This window comes from Dipodascopsis tothii (genome assembly GCF_038497935.1).
Source record: "Dipodascopsis tothii strain CBS 759.85 unplaced genomic scaffold V1510scaffold_8, whole genome shotgun sequence".
Classification (NCBI taxonomy): Eukaryota; Fungi; Ascomycota; class Lipomycetes; order Lipomycetales; family Lipomycetaceae; genus Neoaidaea; species Neoaidaea tothii.
The window spans coordinates 146,410-164,663 of NW_027117992.1; the positions used below are offsets into that span (position 1 = coordinate 146,410).

The 18,254-nt window shown below is 61.6% G+C and overlaps 6 protein-coding genes across 6 annotated transcripts; 3 read left to right on the forward strand and 3 right to left on the reverse strand.

Annotated features, from left to right (window-relative positions):
- Positions 1-2,805: 2,805 nt before the first annotated feature.
- On the forward strand, positions 2,806-4,321 carry V1510DRAFT_442897 (uncharacterized protein). Its single transcript, XM_066935654.1, has 2 exons — positions 2,806-2,906; positions 2,939-4,321. The coding sequence occupies exons 1-2, from the start codon at positions 2,845-2,847 to the stop codon at positions 3,858-3,860; spliced, it is 984 nt and encodes a 327-aa protein (XP_066790072.1). The 5' UTR covers positions 2,806-2,844; the 3' UTR covers positions 3,861-4,321.
- On the reverse strand, positions 3,905-5,564 carry V1510DRAFT_362765 (general substrate transporter; the record flags this gene model as incomplete). The annotated part of the gene is made up of 4 exons (XM_066931102.1): positions 3,905-4,280; positions 4,313-5,111; positions 5,142-5,340; positions 5,385-5,564. The coding sequence occupies 4 exons, from the start codon at positions 5,562-5,564 to the stop codon at positions 3,905-3,907; spliced, it is 1,554 nt and encodes a 517-aa protein (XP_066790073.1).
- Positions 5,565-6,437: 873 nt separating this feature from the next.
- On the reverse strand, positions 6,438-7,605 carry V1510DRAFT_413728 (chaperonin 10-like protein). The gene has a single exon (XM_066933285.1). The coding sequence runs from the start codon at positions 7,578-7,580 to the stop codon at positions 6,501-6,503; it is 1,080 nt and encodes a 359-aa protein (XP_066790074.1). The 5' UTR covers positions 7,581-7,605; the 3' UTR covers positions 6,438-6,500.
- A 4,117-nt stretch (positions 7,606-11,722) lies between these two features.
- On the forward strand, positions 11,723-13,659 carry V1510DRAFT_413734 (Hnm1p). Its single transcript, XM_066933286.1, has one exon. It carries the CDS (start codon positions 12,015-12,017, stop codon positions 13,596-13,598), a length of 1,584 nt encoding a protein of 527 aa, XP_066790075.1. The 5' UTR covers positions 11,723-12,014; the 3' UTR covers positions 13,599-13,659.
- Positions 13,660-14,797: 1,138 nt separating this feature from the next.
- Positions 14,798-16,534, forward strand: V1510DRAFT_429155 (MFS sugar transporter). Its single transcript, XM_066935302.1, has 2 exons — positions 14,798-15,165; positions 15,197-16,534. The coding sequence occupies exons 1-2, from the start codon at positions 14,885-14,887 to the stop codon at positions 16,506-16,508; spliced, it is 1,593 nt and encodes a 530-aa protein (XP_066790076.1). The 5' UTR covers positions 14,798-14,884; the 3' UTR covers positions 16,509-16,534.
- V1510DRAFT_413738 (P-loop containing nucleoside triphosphate hydrolase protein) lies at positions 16,428-18,132 on the reverse strand. The gene is made up of 4 exons (XM_066933287.1): positions 17,967-18,132; positions 17,864-17,929; positions 17,820-17,829; positions 16,428-17,787 (listed from the first exon to the last, which is right to left on the reverse strand). Exons 1-4 carry the CDS (start codon positions 17,967-17,969, stop codon positions 16,535-16,537), a joined length of 1,332 nt encoding a protein of 443 aa, XP_066790077.1. The 5' UTR covers positions 17,970-18,132; the 3' UTR covers positions 16,428-16,534.
- Between the last annotated feature and the right edge of the window lie 122 nt (positions 18,133-18,254).

Below are 18,254 nucleotides of genomic sequence, written 5' to 3' on the forward strand. Positions count from 1 at the left end.
CGCATGTGCCTCCATAAGCTTGTGGGCACGACGCATGGCCGGTAAAGTGTCTTGAGCCGCACGACGAGCGGCTCATCTCCCATCGCCTTATTTACAACTTTCGCTTCAATCGTGTTTTCCCACCTGGCTGCTGTACTCCCACCAAACTCCCAACGCCATCACGCTCGACGTGATATCTCGTTCCAACGACCTAGCCGTAAACACCATACGTGATCCGCTTGTCGACCGCCGCCCACAAGCCCTCCGCCCGCCCTTTCCACACCGTCGCTTTCCCATGTCATTTTCCATTCGCATCTAGCCCTATTTTTTCGCTGTCCCTTCCCGCCCAACGTCGCGCGCCTCCCAACGTCTTCGTGCTACACAGCAGACGTGCTACATTCTGTTCACACTCCACAACGCACACTCCACAACGCACACTCGCTTCACCCCGTAGCCCAGTCCATTTGCCAACGGGCTCCTGATACGAAATATAAATACAGGCTCGTCTGCCGTCTGCTCCTATCGTTCTAGACGCTCTTGCGCCGATTACAGTCGGCGCAAATTGCGATCTTGCGGTTTCTTCTCTGGTCTGTCTGATGCGCTGCTTTGGCGGCAATGTCAGGTCCAGCCGTCTTGATACGCGCAGAAGCTGCTGTACGGGGACTGCCGGAGACCCCCAACGGTGGCGGCTGCATGGCGGCTGAGCGGATCAACCGCCTCTGGCAACACGAGGGGATCTGATTGGCCAAGTGACTATGGCTACAGAGCCAGAGCGGGCGGGGTCGTCGGATCAACACGCGTGCGGTTGATCCGGCTTGCTCCGGCGCTCTTTCGCTGTGATGATCAGCTTTCCAGTCCGCTGGGCCCAAGGGGATGAATCACGCCGCAGTCGCGCAAACTTTGTGCTGCGGCTGAGACACAGTCATGCGACCGCGGTGATCATCTCTAGGAGATGTGACACGGCGCGCTACACTGTGTGGCAAAAACAGCGCTCCAGCAGCGGTTCAGACCCTCACCGCGCTGCGACGTCCAGCCGGCGCAACAGCCGTCGGCAGGTGGGCGGCGGCACTCTGGCGCGTCGAACAACACCCTACACGCCGCCACCCCAAGCAGCCGCACCAGCCCGCACAAGCCTACAAGCCCAGCGCCAGACTCCTGAGCTTCAAGCCGCGTCTGGTGCGGCGCTGCCGTCGCAACCGGCAGGTGTGACAAGCCAAACAAAAGTCGCGCCGTGTAATCTCGTTTGCGTTTGGACCGCGCACCCCGTACGCGCAACGCGACCCAAACAGACGGTGACTTTGTTTATTCGCCCACCGTAATCAGTCCCTCCTGCCCAGTAGCCCTCGCCATACTCCGTCCTGTTGATCAGACCCGGCCCAAAAAAATATAAATAGAGCGTCCCACAGCCCGATGTTACTCTCGTCATCAAGTCTTACAATACTCAAGAGACTTCTGATCTCAGACAAACAGCTCTGAACATGGCCTGATTTCAAAAAGAAACCGCATCGAGCGGTAAAGAATCACAAATGGCACTCTTCAAGTCCTCCACTTGAACAAACCCACAAGGGCCGGGCGGCTTCGGCTTCTGGTCCTTGGTGGAAAGGAATTCTGACATGCGCAGGTCCCCGATACACTATTCGAGACGTCCCCTTTCCTCTGGGCATCATTCTAGTTTCATGCTTATAGCTTCCTGCTGGGTTGCCAATAAGATGGGCCGAAAAACTGATGGATCTTCGAATCGACTTTGTCCCTCTACGGAACCTCACTGGCTGCAGAGTGGCATGTTTGACCTTATGGGAGAACGTGCCCACAGATCTCTTGAATGTGAACCTTCTAAGCCCGCATTGGACTGCAATAAAGACATGATGAACACATAGTCAGATGGGATTCATTGTCGGCGCCACATAATGCACTTGCTATTAGGGGAACAGGTCTGACTGCGGCCTAGGCACCACATGAGTTCTTCGGTTCCATGTGAGACTCGGCGGGTGGTTGAAGTACTTGCAAGATTTGCTATACACAGGATTCAAGGAAGACTGTGAAGTACGGCCCCGCCATTAAAGAGTTATTGTCTAGCTGAAATGCGGTGGGCGGAAGTTGAGGTTGGAACATTTTCGATTCCCTGCATCCTCGGGAAGTCACCAGTTGAATGCACGATCCGAATAGTGTCCGGTGGAACTGTCAATTGGAAGTGTTCCTGACCAGGTTTGTCCTCGATTCTCCTCACCAAGTCAATCTGCGAAAACACGGACGCGGCCGATTGTTACTCTGCTCACAAGTCCTACCTTATGAAGCATTAACGATAGTCGTAAGTCTTGGTTGCACTGACACTTTACCTTTGCTGGCTGCTCTCGTGGCCAGTAACCTCAGCTGATACCTTCAAGAAACATTAACTTGTTTTCTTTTGGCATAACCCTGGCGCCCTTCCGCAAAGGAGCAGCCGTTGGATAAGAGAACTGGAGACTCTCAACCCGAGTTGAGAATCGAGGACATTACCGAATACCGGACCTGGACAGGACACGATTAGATAGATTGAATACTTGTAATCCGAACAATGTATATAGAAACTATATCATTGTAGCAATCGGTGTATCAATCAAGAGCATTATAAACATTACAGACTTGGTAGTAACTTGAGTGCCACTGCAAAGTGGCCCAAGCGATGCATTGGTATCCTTAGTTTCAGGGGCTCTTGGGACTTTGGGAGTTCGGGCTGTGTCGCACGTGACGTGCAGATGACCTTTGATGTCTCGAGCTAGCAGTAGACCTGTCCTTCATACACAATGTGCGGCCGGTACAGCATGGCGATGGTAAGCAGCTCCGATCCAGGACTGACCGTAGAATCTGCGCGCGCTGCGCCAGCGGATGAGTCAGGATAACATGCACATCGACGAGATGTTCTCGGACGACGACTCGACTGTTCCAACGTAAGTCGCTTTCTGGAACACCCTGACAGCAGCAACAACGCTCGACCCGCCACGAACCGCCCGGTGTACTTCCAGACCAGAACAAGCCACAAGCTCGCTCTCAAAGCTATGCGGTGGGGATTTGAGCCGTTTTGGGCCAACGATCGTGGCCAGAGCAAGACCACCGGCCGAGCGCTGATCAACACTCGGACCGACAGCCTGTCGTCCAAAATGTGGAACTCGGCATTCCGCACAAGACGATGCCTCGTCCCAGTCGAGGGCTACTATGAATGGCGCTACGAGGGTGGCAAGAAGGTGGCATACTATGTGCGGCCTGCCGACGGCAGTCTACTATATCTGGCCGGTCTCTACTCGTCCACGCACACCTCCCAGGGCGAGTCCTACACCTTCAGTATCCTAACGACCGAGGCACCGCCCAGTCTCAAGTATCTGCACGAGCGGATGCCTCTTGTGATCGAGCCAGGAATCCAGGCCACCAAGTGGCTGGATCCGACCGTGGTCCTCGACTTTCCGCAGACCCGGCTGGTCAACAGCGACGAATGGGTACGGACCGCCATCAAGTGCACGCCGTACGAATACTTTCTGGACGGTCCCCGCGAGGGTGAACTGCTTACTGCCGAGCCCAAGAATAGTCTGGCGAACTTTTTTGGCAAACGAACGGCGGATGGAGAACTAAAGTCTGAGGCAGGGGCCCAAGCGAAGACCGAGGCCAAGACAGTAATTAAGGCTGAAGACGATGCCGAACGCGATGAAGGCAAATCTAAGGGCGTCAAAGCAGACGAGCTGGAACCCAAAATCGTCGTCAAAGACGAGCCTGGAACTCCAGTCAAGCTGGAAGAACCACGTACCCCCAAACGAGTCCGGACCGCACCCTCGGTCAAAAGTCCGGTCACCAAGACACCTGAAAAACAATCTAGCATTACTTCGTTCTTCCAAACGCCTCCCAAAAAATGATCTATTTACAGACGACGGTAGCCTCAGCTGCTGTCGTTCCCTTTTCAATGTCCTCGGCCGTCAGGCCTTCGACAATTTCCAAGGCTTCCTCTGCCGTATAGTCTGGGGTCAGCTTGCTCACACATAAACTCACGTTTGAACTTGCGGCTCGGCAGCTTCTTCTCGAACATCTCGTCGATTTCCTCGAGCGGCCGCGCACGCAGCTCTGGCAAAAAGAGGTATACGCAGACAGCGCCGCCGAGGATGAATCCGGCGTAAATGAAGCCGACTTTTGGCCCCAGGCCGGCCTTGTCTGCATTAAGCAGGTACGGCAGGGTGAACGTGACTATCCAAGAGATGAGAATGTTGGTTCCGACAGCCAGCGACTGCGTTTTCTCGCGGACGTCGCTGGCCGAGATCTCCGAGGCCACCACCCAGGTTCTGAAGTTAGCACAGAATGCATACACACATACAAGGGTCCCCAGGCAATGGACAGACCAAACACGTAGGTCTCGATGAAGACAATGATGCAGATCATGGCAGCGTGGTCATTGCCAGCAGCAGCCGAAATGCGCTCGGCTGCGACGCCACACACGCCCACAAAGAAGTGCCCGATAAACATGACGACGCTGCCGATGAGCAGCAGCCGGCGGCGGTCGACGCGATCGACGAGAAAGAACGAGACCACAGTGCCGACGATGTTGACCACGCTGGTGATGATGGTCGTCACGAACGGGTTGCTCACGTGAACTTCTTGGAAGAAGATGGTACCGTAGTTGAACACGAAGCCCAGGCCGGACAGCGGCTGCCAAAAGTGGATCATACAGGCCAGCAGCGTCCGGCGGCGGTTCGTGCCGCGGAAACAGTCTGCGTACGACACTTTGTGGGCCACCACATCCTGCTCGTGCACAGCCACAGTCAGTTGGTCTATGTGGGCGTCGGGATCAAAGGCAGGATCGCGCCCGTAGAGAAAGGCCACGGCTTTACGGGCAGCCGCCCGACGGCCCTTGCGGACCAGCCAGCGCGGCGACTCGGGTACAAACAGCAGGCCGGGCAGGATGATGCACGGCGGCACGAGCAGCAGTCCGATGGGGATCCGAAACGACGCGTTTCCGGCAATTTTGGACGTGAAATTGTTGATAATCGAAACCAGAAACGAGCCCGAGACTATGTTGAACTGGTACGTGGTCACCATGGCCGCGCGAATCGAGCGCGGGGCAACCTCAGTCTGGTATACAGGCGCCAGAACGTTGGAAAGCCCGATAGAAATGTCTGGGGTTAGCCCACTCAACCGGCACGTACAGTTAAAGAAGCGGCCGAGGATGAAGACGGCCTGGGACGTCGTGAAGATCTGGATAAACACGCCGACTATCGAGCAGACGCAGGTGAGCGCTAGGCCTGCCCGGCGGCCGAGCCGGTCGCCGAGGTAGCCACTGCCGAGTGCGGCGGCGAGATGACCCGCGTACGGCAGCGACGTCATCAGCGACATTTTACCACTCGGCTGCCGGTCAGATTCGCTCAGCAATACCCACAGAAGAAACTGACAAGATAGTAGGATCCGTCGGGCAGCTGCTCGCCATATGTGCGCTTGAACGCGGGCATCTCGAGGACGCCCGAGAGGTAGCCACCGTCCATGCCGTAGATGAGCGACGCCAGCGAAATGAACACGCAGACGCCGATGACCGTGAGGTCATGCCGGTGGTTAGCGTACAGTTGTCGGAACATGGCGACGACGAAGGCCAACGACGGCAGCCGGGGCTATTTAGGCGGCGGCTTGGTCGGGATCGCGAGTCGACAAAGAAGAGCAAGAAAGAGCCACGCGTCGGGGCCGGGGAAGAGTGGCGGTGGAGGCGCAGGCCAGCCTTGCGGCCTGCAGCCAGCTGCCGGGCCGGTGCTGCCGACGCTGGCCTGGCCTGGCTGCGGCGTCGCGTTGTGCGTGCGCCGTTGGGCTCGGAGGTCGAGCGTTCTTATAGACCCAGGGCGGCAACCGCCAAGGTCGCCGCGTGAGCGCGGGGACCCGTGCGGCCCCGGATCGCCGTGCGTACGCACAGACGTCGTCTACGACCGCGTGCCACTCGGTTCGCCATTGACAGGTGCCTGTCCCTGGACAGGGCATCGCAGCTGTCACCTGCGCGTGATGTTCGATGCGCGCACGGACGCGCCGCACGCCACATAGTCACGTGCCTACAAGCTGCCGGCACCTACCGCGCGGCTGCGCCGCCCCAGCTGGCAAACGACCATGACGTCGTACGCTAAACGCAACGGACCCGAGTGACGCAGACTGCCCAAAGCAGAAGCATCGATCGTCGGATTGGACCGTTTAAGCTCGCCCTGGTTTAGGGCAGGAGGACGGTGGGAAATTAGGCGGGCAGCGCATGAAACCTGCATTAGTGCGTCTGAAATTGCGCATTAGCTTCCTTGCTGTGACGACGGATAGCAACGCTCGGATTAACTCTTGTCCCGAGCATTCCACCCTGTTCCATATCGGCAAGCGGCTGACAGCGCGCGGCACGGCGCGCGGCACGGAGTCCGCGTCGGACCAATTGAGCGCTCCCGTGGCTGCCAAACCCCTCAACCGCGCCAGGCAGCACGTCTACGATTTACCCACGTCAATAGATCGTCGCATTATTTCATTTATCTCAATGTACAGAGAGGCCGCGCTTACGCGCCAAAGGCCTTTTCGTAGTCGACCAGCGTCACACGGTATTTCACCTTGTTGTCGTGGCACTTGGTCAGGCCCTGCGAGCAGCCCTCAGCAGAGATCGGGATGGTCTCAACCCACGACTTGATGCCCTGGGTGGCAGCCAGGTCGAGCATCTCGAGGATCTCCTTGCGCGAACCAATGTGCGACGAGCCGATCAGCGCAGCGTTGGTCAGCAGGGTCATGGGCTTGACACGGTAGCCCTCGCCCTCAGGCAGACCGACGTTGATGAAGCGGCCACCGACGGTCAGCAGCGACAGGTACGCGTTGACGTCGAAGTTGGTGTCCGAGTTGGCGCAGTTGACGATCAGGTCGAAGGTCATCTTGTGGGGCTTGGCCCAGTCCTCGTCGCAGGTGCGGATGAACTCATCGGCTCCCAGCTTGAAGGCGTCCTCCTTCTTCGCGTCGGTACGCGAGATGGCGACGGTGTGGGCACCAAGAGCCTTGGAAAACATCACGCCAAAGTGGCCGATGCCGCCAATGCCGACAATGCCGACCTTCTTGCCGGGACCAGCACCGTTGCGGACCAGAGGCGAGTACGAAGTGATGCCAGCGCACAGCATCGGCGCCGCCAGCGACGTCTCGATGGCCTCAGGGATCTTGAAGGTGTAGTACTCGTGGGCACGAATGTGCGAGGCGTAGCCGCCGTGCGCAAGGGTGCCGTCAGGGTACTTGGCGCCGTAAGTGTCGATCCACTGGGGGCAGTAGTTCTCGTTGTTGTTCTTGCAGAACGTGCACTCCATGCACGAGCAGATCTGAGCACCGACTCCCACGCGGTCGCCAACCTTAACGGTGGAGACCTTGTCACCGACCTTGATCGCCTTGCCAACGATCTCGTGGCCAACAACGAGCGGCAGAGGGGCGTCGCCCCAGCCGCCCGAAACGGTGTGGACGTCCGAGCCGCACACACCGCAGGCCTCGATCTTGATGTCGATGTCGTACTCGCCGAACGGCTTCGGCTTGTACTCGATCTTCTCGAGCTTCTGCCAGTTCTTGCTGTCGTGGACAGCGAATCCTTCAAACGTCTCGGGGTAAACCATGGTTGCAGATGTACTTATGGGATGGTCTCTGTTCTCTGCGGCCCCGGGCCTATTTATATTCGTTGCCTAGAAATCTAATCTGCCCAGGCTCGCGACTGCCTGTAACTTTCCGCTAGCTGCACGAGGGCCACGCCGACGATCTGCCCACGCACGCCCGGCCGCCGGCGGCCCGCTGGCGCCGCCCTGCCGCGCTGTACTCGGCTGGCGCCGCCCGGCATCCTGCTGCAGCCGAGAGCTCTGGCCGCGTCTGCGGCCTCGGCTACGATCTGGCTGTTGTTGGACCGCCATCTTGGGCATTGTTCCCGCATGACCTTGCCCGTACGCGCAGACCCCGCCCGGCCCGCCTCTGCCGCCCGCCTACCCGCCTGCCCTAGTCGACGCACCTGGCGTGGACTGGTGGTCTCTTCGGCGGATGCGTGGAATTGCGCGGGAGAGCGGTAGGACTGGCCCAATCCGGCGTAGCGAGGGACCTGAATTCGCACCGTCCTATTCCTACTCGGTGCAACGCGGCGGGCGGGAATTGGGCTTAGGGCATGATACGCGGGTAACACCGTGCCTAGCCGATCCGATTGGGCAATACCTCGACGTCATAGAGGGCGTTACCCGCCTACTGGGCGGGTTTCAGGTTACGTAACGCGGAAGCCGCTCGAATGTTACCCGGGCTGCGGCCGTCCACCGGGCCGCACTCCGCCAGGAGACGGCGGGTCAATTGGCTGAGCCGGCGTGGCTGCCAATGGCTCAGAAGCCTATATTGTGCCCCCGGACGGACGGCAAGGGCGGTGCTCTAGGTTACGGGCTGCGCCCGGCTTATCTGACACGCGCACGGCTAGAGGTCTTGGTGACGTCGTCAGGAGTTCGCTGTAGTTGGTGGGTCGCACGTGTGAGCAACGGGTTACGGGTCGGCCCTGTTCGAGCCAGGAGAGCTGGGTTACAGGACCAGGTCCAAGTAACGCCGACAGGTTATGGGTCGAGGTGGGTCGCAGCAGGTAACAATCGTGGCTGTGCCTCGGGTCAGAACGCAGACGGGTAACGGGTAGGAATGACAGGCTAGTAACGGGTCGAGACTAGCCGGGTCAATTGCCGGCGGGTCGACCGATGACGGGTCTATAGGTGACGGGTCGTCAGTGCGCGACCCGGTAGGTAGCGGGTACGTGAGTAGACGGGTAACGGGTCGCGCTGGCGGATCGCGTCGCACCACGACGCCGGATCAACACCCTGAGGGGCGGAAAAGTAGCTCCTGGTGAATTTGTTGGGTTGCGCGCGGCTGATAGCGCCGGCCTGTCGCAGCTGTGACGACAGTGGCTGACAGAGGGATGCTACCGCTTCTGAGGCCGGCCAGCACCTTGCGTTCGCTGCACCTGCTGCTAGCCAGCGCAGCATTCGGAAATCGCTACTCCGGGTAATAGTCACGTGACACATATAGCCGTTTGGTTTATGCTCTTTGTGCACGCAGCTTGTCGCGTACAGCGTCACAATTGCTTGTCGCGTTTGCTTGTAGCTCGGCTACTTGTAGACGCAGCCACGCATTGCTTTGTTGCATTATGTTGTTACCTTGTGCTGCACGATACTCATAGTTCTGGTAACGCCTGTTCGCAGTACACGAATTACTGTGGTTGCTCGTGTCTGCTCGTGTGGTTTCCGAGTAGCTGGCACAAGGCCGCGTGTCCGGAAAGTGTATCTGGCATTCTCCGCGCGCTGGAGCTGTTCACGGTTCGACAGAAGAGGTGTGCTGCGGGGGTTGGGAGGGCTGTCGCACAATGCATGATGTGGGGATGAGGTCCTTCCGGCTGCCCGCTGCGACCCCCCAGCCTTTTGAACTTATAGGCTGCCGATGTACAACCGAGCAGGTACTCTGCTGTAGAATCAGACGCCGTATAACCTGGAAGGTTGCCGGCCCAATTTGGGTGGCGATCAAAGCGGGACCTCTTTTGCTCCGGCGCCAATCGTCTACGTAATTTGGCGACACATGACTCCTCAGACCTCCCCACAGATCTCATAAGCGTTTGCCAGACCACCGGCCTATTGTAGAGCGCGTGACTCTGAGGCTTTTCACTAATCGCTCATCAGTGTCCCATGCATTCGCTTGTGCAGAGCACAGGACTTCGCAGACAAGGCGGCTTGCAGAGATCCAGTAGCCGTCTTCATAGATCGTAGCCAAAATGCGCACCGCCTCCGTCTCTATCCCGTGTCCCGCTCTCAATTTGGCTATCGCCCGCCGGCAGACATTTCTGGCGCGCGCCCTCCGGCAGACATTTCTGGCGCGCGCCCTCCGGCAGCGGCTGCGGCAATCTCCTAGCCAAGACTGATACAGCAATCACAATCCGGCGCAATTAGAGCGATAGTGCACACCGCACGGCAATTGCTGGCGCTCTATCATGCAACAATTTAGCGGGCTTGACCAGCGCCAACCCCGATCTTGGCGTGCGGCACCAGCTAGCAGGTGTCGATAATTGCCTCGCCGACAACAATCACCAGCTATCACATTTCGGAAGCCAGAGATGGCTCCGCGGGCGTCGATAGCAGTGCGAAAGGTTGCCTATTGGAGCTAGTGCGCTGTGGAGACCTCGATAGCTAAACCAAGACGACTATACCGTAGCGACAGGACACAAGCCACCACGCCAAATTCGTTCCGAGCTCGGAACGCAGGCTAAAGCTCGGGCCACCGAGTTTTTCCGATCGCATGGGTGTTGTCGCGCGCCGCCAGGGGACCGCCAGGCCTTGGACGGGAAACAAAGGGCTGGAGGGGCAGCAGATGGGTGTCCGGGGTCGATAGCAGCCTCCGCAATCGCTCACCGGTCGTCTGCAGCTACTTTGCAGATAAGACGGCCAGACTAAGGGCCGGCTTCGGGGGATGACGGAACAGATTTGTTTTTGGTGAGCTCTAGTTCCACCGGCGTTCCGACGTCGGCGTGTTATCTACAAACCCTGGTTGGCGGGCGCGTACGACGATAGCAGACCTGCATACGTATGCGCAATGCGGCTAGAGAGCTTTGCGGTCCTGGGAGTGCACTACGTTGCAGAGGGGAATCGGGGGGGGGCGCCAAAGGATGGTCGGAGGACTCACACGACCGTCGCACGGCGCAGCATTTTTTGTACACAAGCGTCTCCGCCGATGTCGGCGGTAGTGTGGCGGCAGCGGGCAGAAAAGCCAAGTCGCGCCACATTCCCATTACAGCGAGGGTACAGGTACGGTGGCGCCATTAAGCTCTCTTGACACATTGTGGCGCAACGCCAATGGTCCAATATCCTTTGCCTTACGGCTATCCATACCCAGTGGCTGCGGCGAGTCCACGCGAGCAGTCAGCTAGGATGCCGACGACTAGACCCGTCGGCAGGCCGGCCGACGAATCTTTCATTTCCCTTGATTAAGCTGCAGGAGACGCTTGCGGCCTCGGGTCATGTCCGCAGAGGGCTGACGGCGGGAGCTAGCGGGAGCTAGCGGAACCCTAGTACTGTTAGAGGCACATGACGGGTGGGCGCAGGTACCAGGTGCAGACTAGTGTTTTGCATAAGTGCGGCGACGAGGCATACATATGCGTGTGGCGGCGCTATGACGACCGCAAGCGGAAATTAGTGTGGTCCCAATGCGCCGCTAGCCTGGATGTGGACTTCCGACCCGGTACCAGTGCATTTTCTATCTGCGCTCGCCAGGGCGGCAGCGCACCCGGCCGGCCGAGCTGATAGCAGGCAGCGTCGTCTATGGCCCGACTGCTCGTGGGCTACCCGAAAGGTATGGCTCGACTGGAAGTCGGCTAAAGCACCGAGCAATGGCCAAGCTAGCAGGCCCAGGCGGGCGGCGCAAAGCTTTTGCCTTCTTGCTAAAAGCGGAAAAGTACACATTAAGCTTCGTGTTGCATGACTCCGCTGCAGCCGTCACAAACAGCTGGCCGACGGCTGTCCAGGGCACCGGCTGATCCGGCGTGCCAACCCGGCGCCAGCGTGGACCACCGGACCCGGGTCGAGGGACCGAGAAGCGCCACCATTGCCCGTCGGTCGACTGGCCTGTCGAGGTCCTCCGCGTTCGTCTGATCCCGGGGGGTCAAAGCTGGAGTCTGTAACCTAATTCGCAGCTTGATAACCTAATCCTCCGCGGCCCTGCTTTATCTCACGCCCAGAGGCCAATGTGCGCTAGAAAATAAAATTCGGGCAGCGCTTCGAACTACGCTGCGGCCTGAAATTCTGCGCAGTCGTCTATTCGCATTAGCTATCTCTCGCGCCTGATACGTTTACTCGATCGATCCAAATCAGGATTTCGCCCCAAGAGCGCGCGCGGTCAAGCTAGTCGAATTGAAACCGCCGTATACAGGCCCTCGCTCGCCGGGCATATTTATACTCGTCTGCTCCCCATCCTGCTCCCCACTTGTTCACACTCTTCCCCTTGACTGGCGGAATTGATCTCTTCACTTGCGGAAAGCATCTATACATCTACACACCATGTCGACCATCGACTTCTCTGAGGACCCCCGCACGCACACCGACCAGCAGGACGACACCCAGCTGGGCGAGCTCGGCTACAAGGCCGAGCTCAAGCGCAGCTTCTCGCTGCTGTCGATGATCGGCTTTGCGTTTGCTATCCTGACGTGCTGGACCGCCATTGGCGCCTCGCTCACATCGGCCATGCTCAACGGCGGCCCGGCGGTGCTGTTCTGGGGCTGGATCGGCGTCTGCTTCTTCTCGATGTTTGTGGTGCTTTCGATGGCCGAGATCTGCTCGGCGTACCCGGTCGCGGGCGGCCAGTATTCGTGGGTCCTGCTCATCACCAACTTCAAGTCGTGGGGCCGCGGCCTGTCGTACATCACTGGCTGGATCCAGCTGGCCGGCATTGTCTGCCTGGGCTCGACCGCGCTCTTCCAGGTCGGCTCGTTCATCGCGGGCATCACGATCCTCAACAACGACAGCTACGAGGTCAAGCCGTTCCACGTCGTGCTGTACACGTGGGCGTTTGACGTGATCTTCGTGTTTGTCAACATCTTTGGCAACCGCCTGCTGCACAAGATCAACGACGTGGCCCTGTGGTGGTCGATCGGCGGCTTCGTCATCTCGACGGTCGTGCTGCTGGCTGTGACCGACAGCAAGCGCGACGCCAGCTTTGTCTTCACCGGCTTCTTTGCCGAGTCGGGCTGGTCCAACAAGGGCATGGTCGTCATTCTGGGCATCCTGCAGTCGGCGTACGCGCTGGCGGCCTACGACGCGCCGGCGCACATGTCCGAGGAGCTGCACAACGCTACCCGCGAGGCGCCGCGCGCCATGGTCCTGTCGGTCATCATCGGCTTCTTCACCGGCGTCGTGTACATCATCGCTCTGCTGTTTTGCCTGGTCGACCAGGAGAAGGTCCAGGGCACGAAGACCGGCGTGCCGCTGCTCGAGATCTTCTACGACGCCACCAACAGCAAGGCCGGCGCCTCGTGCCTGCAGATGATCACCCTGATCTGCCAGGTCTTTGCCGGCAACGCGCTGCTGACCGAGGGCTCGCGCTCGATCTACGCCTTTGCCCGTGACGGCGCCATGCCGTTCTCCAAGTACCTGTGCCACGTCCACGAGAAGTACGACGTGCCGATCTACGCCATCCTGGTCGCCGCCTTCTTCGAGGCCGCCTTCACGGCGATCTACTTTGGCTCCAGCACGGCGTTCAACACGGTCATGTCGATTGCCACCGCCGGCCTGTACGTGTCGTACCTGCTGCCGATCGTGACCCTGGTCATTCACGGCCGCAAGAACTTCACGCCGGGCTACTACTCGCTCGGCAAGTGGGGCTACCTGTGCAACTGGGTCGCGATTGCGTTCCTGACGTTCACGTCGGCCACGTTCTTCCTGCCGTCGAGCATGCCCGTGACCGGCACCAACATGAACTACTGCTCGGCTGCCTTTGGCATCACCTTCATCTTTGGCCTGGTCTCGTGGATCGTCACCGGCCGCAAGAACTACATTCGCTCGATGGACGTTGCTGTCCCGGTCACGGTCGCCACCGACAAGATTGTCGACGAGTCGACGTCGATCGACGAGAAGGCCTCGCACTAGACATCTTCATTTGTATTTACCGGAGGGAGTTTGTACTTTAGATCAACGACTTTGCACATTACACAGTAGATGCGGGGGTCTGGCCAGGGCCCGACAGGGATCCGGCGCGGATGCCTGCACGGGGGCGGCACGGAGGCGACGCGCGGCGAGAGCCAGCCGAGAGCAGCCCGGCGGAGTCAGGGCAATTTCGACGGCCGCGATTCGCCTCGCCAGCACGGCGCCAGCCGTCATAGCGCATGGCGGGCGCGGGCGCGCGTGACTGCTGGTGTTAGCGCGGCCTAGCCTGGCCGGCGTTCAGCCGCGGCCGGGCGCGGCGCAGCCACGGCACGACGGCGAAGGCCGACTGGCGGGGAGGATCGGGCGAAACAGGTACGAAAACGCACGAAAACGCACGAAAACGCCGCCAGACGGCCGATCCGCTAGTGCCGCCACGGCGGCTGACCGCGGGTGCCCCTCGCCCACGGCAGCGGGCGCGCCGTCGCAGCGGCCAGGCGGTGCGGCGGCCACGGCGGCCGGCCGCGGCGGCAGCCGGCCGGACCGCGTCTGCTGGCACCCGCGGTGGCGTTCGGAAAAACGACCGTTCGCAGCACACTAGGCCCAGTCGGGGGCAATACGAATGCACCGGCACGCGCTAGCGCATAAGCTTTGGAAATCAGCCGTCGTGGTGGTCGCGGGTACTGTTACACGCGGCACAGCCAGGGCGAACCTTATGCAGGCGGCCGGCGCTAGTTTGGCGGCGGGTCGTGCCACATCAAACTAGGCCGTGCGGCATGGAAATTCTGGAAGACAGGCGCCACGTTTGCGGTTAAGGTTTCGGGTCCTTTCCGAATGAGGCAGATGGCCGGCACCGGCGCCCGGCCCGCAGCGTCCCAAGGTCGCACCGCGCGCGCAAGCGTCTTTGTGGGCGCCAGCAGCACGGCGCCGCGCGCCGGCTGCGGTCTAGCGGGTCCACCGGAGCGGTCGCAGCGGCTAGCCTCGCGCGCGCGAAACTCTGTGCCGGCCGGGCCGCCGCGCGGGCCCTAGCGCGCCGCACCGGCGTGCGGCGCTCTCGCGGGCTCGGACCGAGCGCGCGGCGCCCCGCCGCGTCGGCGTCGTCGGCCGCGCCGCCGCGCCGGGCCACCGCGTCGCGCGCGGCGTCCGCGGCCGCGCCCACGCGCAAACAAGCCGCGCACGCGTCGCGCCGGACAACGGCCCGGCCGATCAGAAATCGCGTCCGGCCGGCCGCGCCGGCCTTTAAAGGCGCGCGCCGAGGCGGCAGCGCGCGCATCTTCCGCGCCGCACGCACCATGGGCAAACGATACCTCGGCGGCTCCGGCGAGGCCCTCGTCGGCTGGATCACGGTCGCGACCTGCACCGTGCTCGCGTTCTACGGCTACGACCAGGGCGTCTTTGGCGGCGTCATCGTCGGCGACGACTTCCTCGCCCAGTTCGGCTACCCCGACTCGCACACCACGGCGACCATGACGTCCATCTACAACATCGGCTGCTTCGTGGGCGCGCTCAGCACCATGGTCACCGGCGACAAGCTCGGCCGCCCCCGCGCGCTCATGGTCGGCACCGTGTGGATGTAAGTACGCGCGCGCGCCCGCTGACGCCAGCACGGTCGGCGCCATCGTGCAGTCGTGCGCGACCACGCGCGCCCACATGTTCGCCGGCCGCGTCGTCGCCGGCCTCGGCACCGGCATGAACACGTCCACCGCCGGCATCTACCAGAGCGAGACCGTCAAGTCCCAGGACCGCGGCAAGCTCGTCATCCTGCAGATGGCCAACTGCATCATGGGCTTCGCGCTCTCCAACTGGATGACGCTCGGCCTGTCGTACGTGCGCGGCTCGGCCTCGTGGCGGTTCCCGCTCGCGTTCCAGCTCGTCTTCGCCCTCGTCATCTTCGCCGTCTGCCCGTTCCTGCCCGAGTCGCCGCGGCTGCTGATCCGCCGCGGCAACAAGACCGAGGCCATGGACGTGCTGGTCAAGCTCGCCGGCCGCGACCGCAGCTCGGACGACCCCGAGATCGTGGCCACGTACGAGTCCATCCTGGCCGTCGTCCGCACCGAGCAGGACAACCCGACGTCGTGGCTCGACCTCGTCCGCGGCCGCGGCCCGCCCGGCATGCTCCGCCGGGTGGTCCTCGGCGCCGGCATGCAGGCCATGAACCAGCTGTCGGGCATCAACGTGACGTCGTACTACTTCTCCTACATCCTGATCCACGCCGTGGGCACGTCCGAGGAGCTTTCGCGGTACCTGGCCGCGGCCGGCGCGATGGACTACCTGCTGTTTGCGCTCATGTCGTGGCACACGATCGAGCGGTACGGCCGGCGGCGGGTGATGATGGTCTCGTCGGCCGGGGTGTGCGCGTGCTTCGTGGCCATCTCGGCCCTGCTGGCCATGTCCGAGACCGGGGACGCGCAGAAGCTGGGCATCGCCGCCGTCGCCTTCTTCTTCCTGTTCTTCGCGTTCTTCGGCTCGGGCTGCCTGGGCGTGCCGTGGCTGTACCCGACCGAGATCAACGCGACGCAGGTGCGCACCAAGGCGACGGCGATCTCGACGGCGACCAACTGGGCCGTCAACTACATGTGCGTGGAGATCACGCCGGTGGGCATCGACCGGCTCTCGTGGCGGTTCTGGGTGATCTGGGCGGCGATCTCGGCGAGCTTCGTGCCGGTCACGTACTTGTTCTACCCCGAGACCGCCAACCGCACGCTCGAGGACATCGACCTGTTCTTTGCCGAGCGGCCGCCGGTGTGCGTGCACCGGCTGGCCGAGGCCACGCAGATCGCGCGGCCGGCGCGGTACGCCGAGTGGGAGGCCGAGCGCGCGGCGCGGACCGAGAAGGGCGTCGCGCAGAGCGTGTGGCGGGCGGCCAGCAGCGGGTCGGCCAAGGCCGCGGCGCACGCCGAGCACGCCGAGTGTTAATAATGGTAGGACAATGTATATGTAGCTTAGAGGTAGAGGCCCTCGAGCGACTCCTCGACCTTGTTCTTCATGACGCGCTCGCGCGCGCTGCGGAAGTCCTGGGCAGTGACCTTCATGCGGCGCTCGCGCAGCGCCAGCAGACCGGCCTCGGTGCAGATGGCCTTGATGTCGGCGCCGGAGAGGTCGTCCTTGGCGCCGACGAACTCCTCGAGGTCGACGTCGCCGCCGAGCGACATCTTGCCGGTGTGGATCTGGAAGATCTTGCGCTTGGTGTTCTGGTCGGGGTTCTCGAACAGGATCTTGCGGTCGATGCGGCCGGGCCGGATGAGCGCGGGGTCGAGCGACTCGATCTTGTTGGTGGCCATGATGACCTTGACGTCGCCGCGGTCGTCGAAGCCGTCGAGCTGGTTGAGCAGCTCGAGCATGGTGCGCTGGACCTCGCGCTCGCCGCCGGACGTCGAGTCGTAGCGCTTGGTGCCGATCGCGTCGATCTCGTCGATGAAGACGATCGACGGCGCGTGGTCGGCGGCGACCTGGAAGATCTGCCGGCACAGCCGCGGGCCGTCGCCGAGGTACTTCTGGATGAGCTCGCTGCCGACGATGCGCAGGAACGTGGCGCTGGTCTGGTTGGCGACCGCCTTGGCCAGCAGCGTCTTGCCCGTGCCGGGCGCGCCGTACAGGATCACGCCCTTGGGCGGCTTGATGCCCATCTCCTCGTACAGCTCGGGGTGCGTCAGCGGCAGCTCGACCGCCTCCTTGATCTCCTGGATCTGCGACTCGAGCCCGCCGATGTCGGCGTACGACTCGGTCGGCGCCTTGTCCATCTTCATCACCGACACCATCGGGTCCGTGTCGTCCTGGAGCACGCCCACGACCGACACGCCCTTGTGGTGGAGCAGCACCGAGCAGCCCGGCTCGAGCAGGTCCTTGTCGACGAACGACATGATCGACACGTAGTACTCCGGGCCCGTCGTCGACGACACGATCGCGTGGTCGTCGTCGATGATCTCCTCCATCGTGCCGACGCCCATCGGCGTGCCGCGCATGTCGTCCACGCGGCCGCGCTCCTCCGCGACCTTCTCGTCCGTGGGCTTGAGCCGCTCCTGGTTCTGCACAAACTCCTCTTCGAGCAGGAGGTGGTCCTTGATGCGCTCCATCTTGAGCAGCTTGAGCTTGCACCGCGTGGTCGGATACACTGTCGGCAGCTTGGTCGAGCTATCGGGGCCCTTGCGCTTCTTCTTGCCGATGCGCGTCGACGGCGGCGGCTCGTACTTGGGTTCTGCGGTCAGCGCTGGCGGCGGTACCACCTACTCTCGTTCTTCTGCCGGTCAGCCATCCGCCTGCGCCGCGCTTACCTTGGCGTGGTCCTTGTCCTTGTCGCCGTCCGCGCCGGACGGCGGCAGGCCCGACTGTCCTTGACCCTGTGTGTCAGCGTGATCGGGCGGGGCGGCCGCGTACCATGGCTGCGCTCGCGGAGCGTCGTGCGTGCGACTGCTGCTGGCTGGATTCGGCGGCGAATCCGATGGATGGGGGAGAACGACCGTCGACGGTGGATGATCGATGGGGTTCTACGGAGAAGAGGGCACGCGGTGGATTAAAACGGCGCAATCCCTGGTGATGTGTGGCGCTTGGGGCACAGAGGAGCAAGGTTTATTTAGATATGCGGTGGTGGGTGGTCGCGCGGGCGCGTGGTGGCGCGGGTGCGGCGGCGTGGCGCGGGCGGCGTGGCGCGGGCGGCGTGGCGCA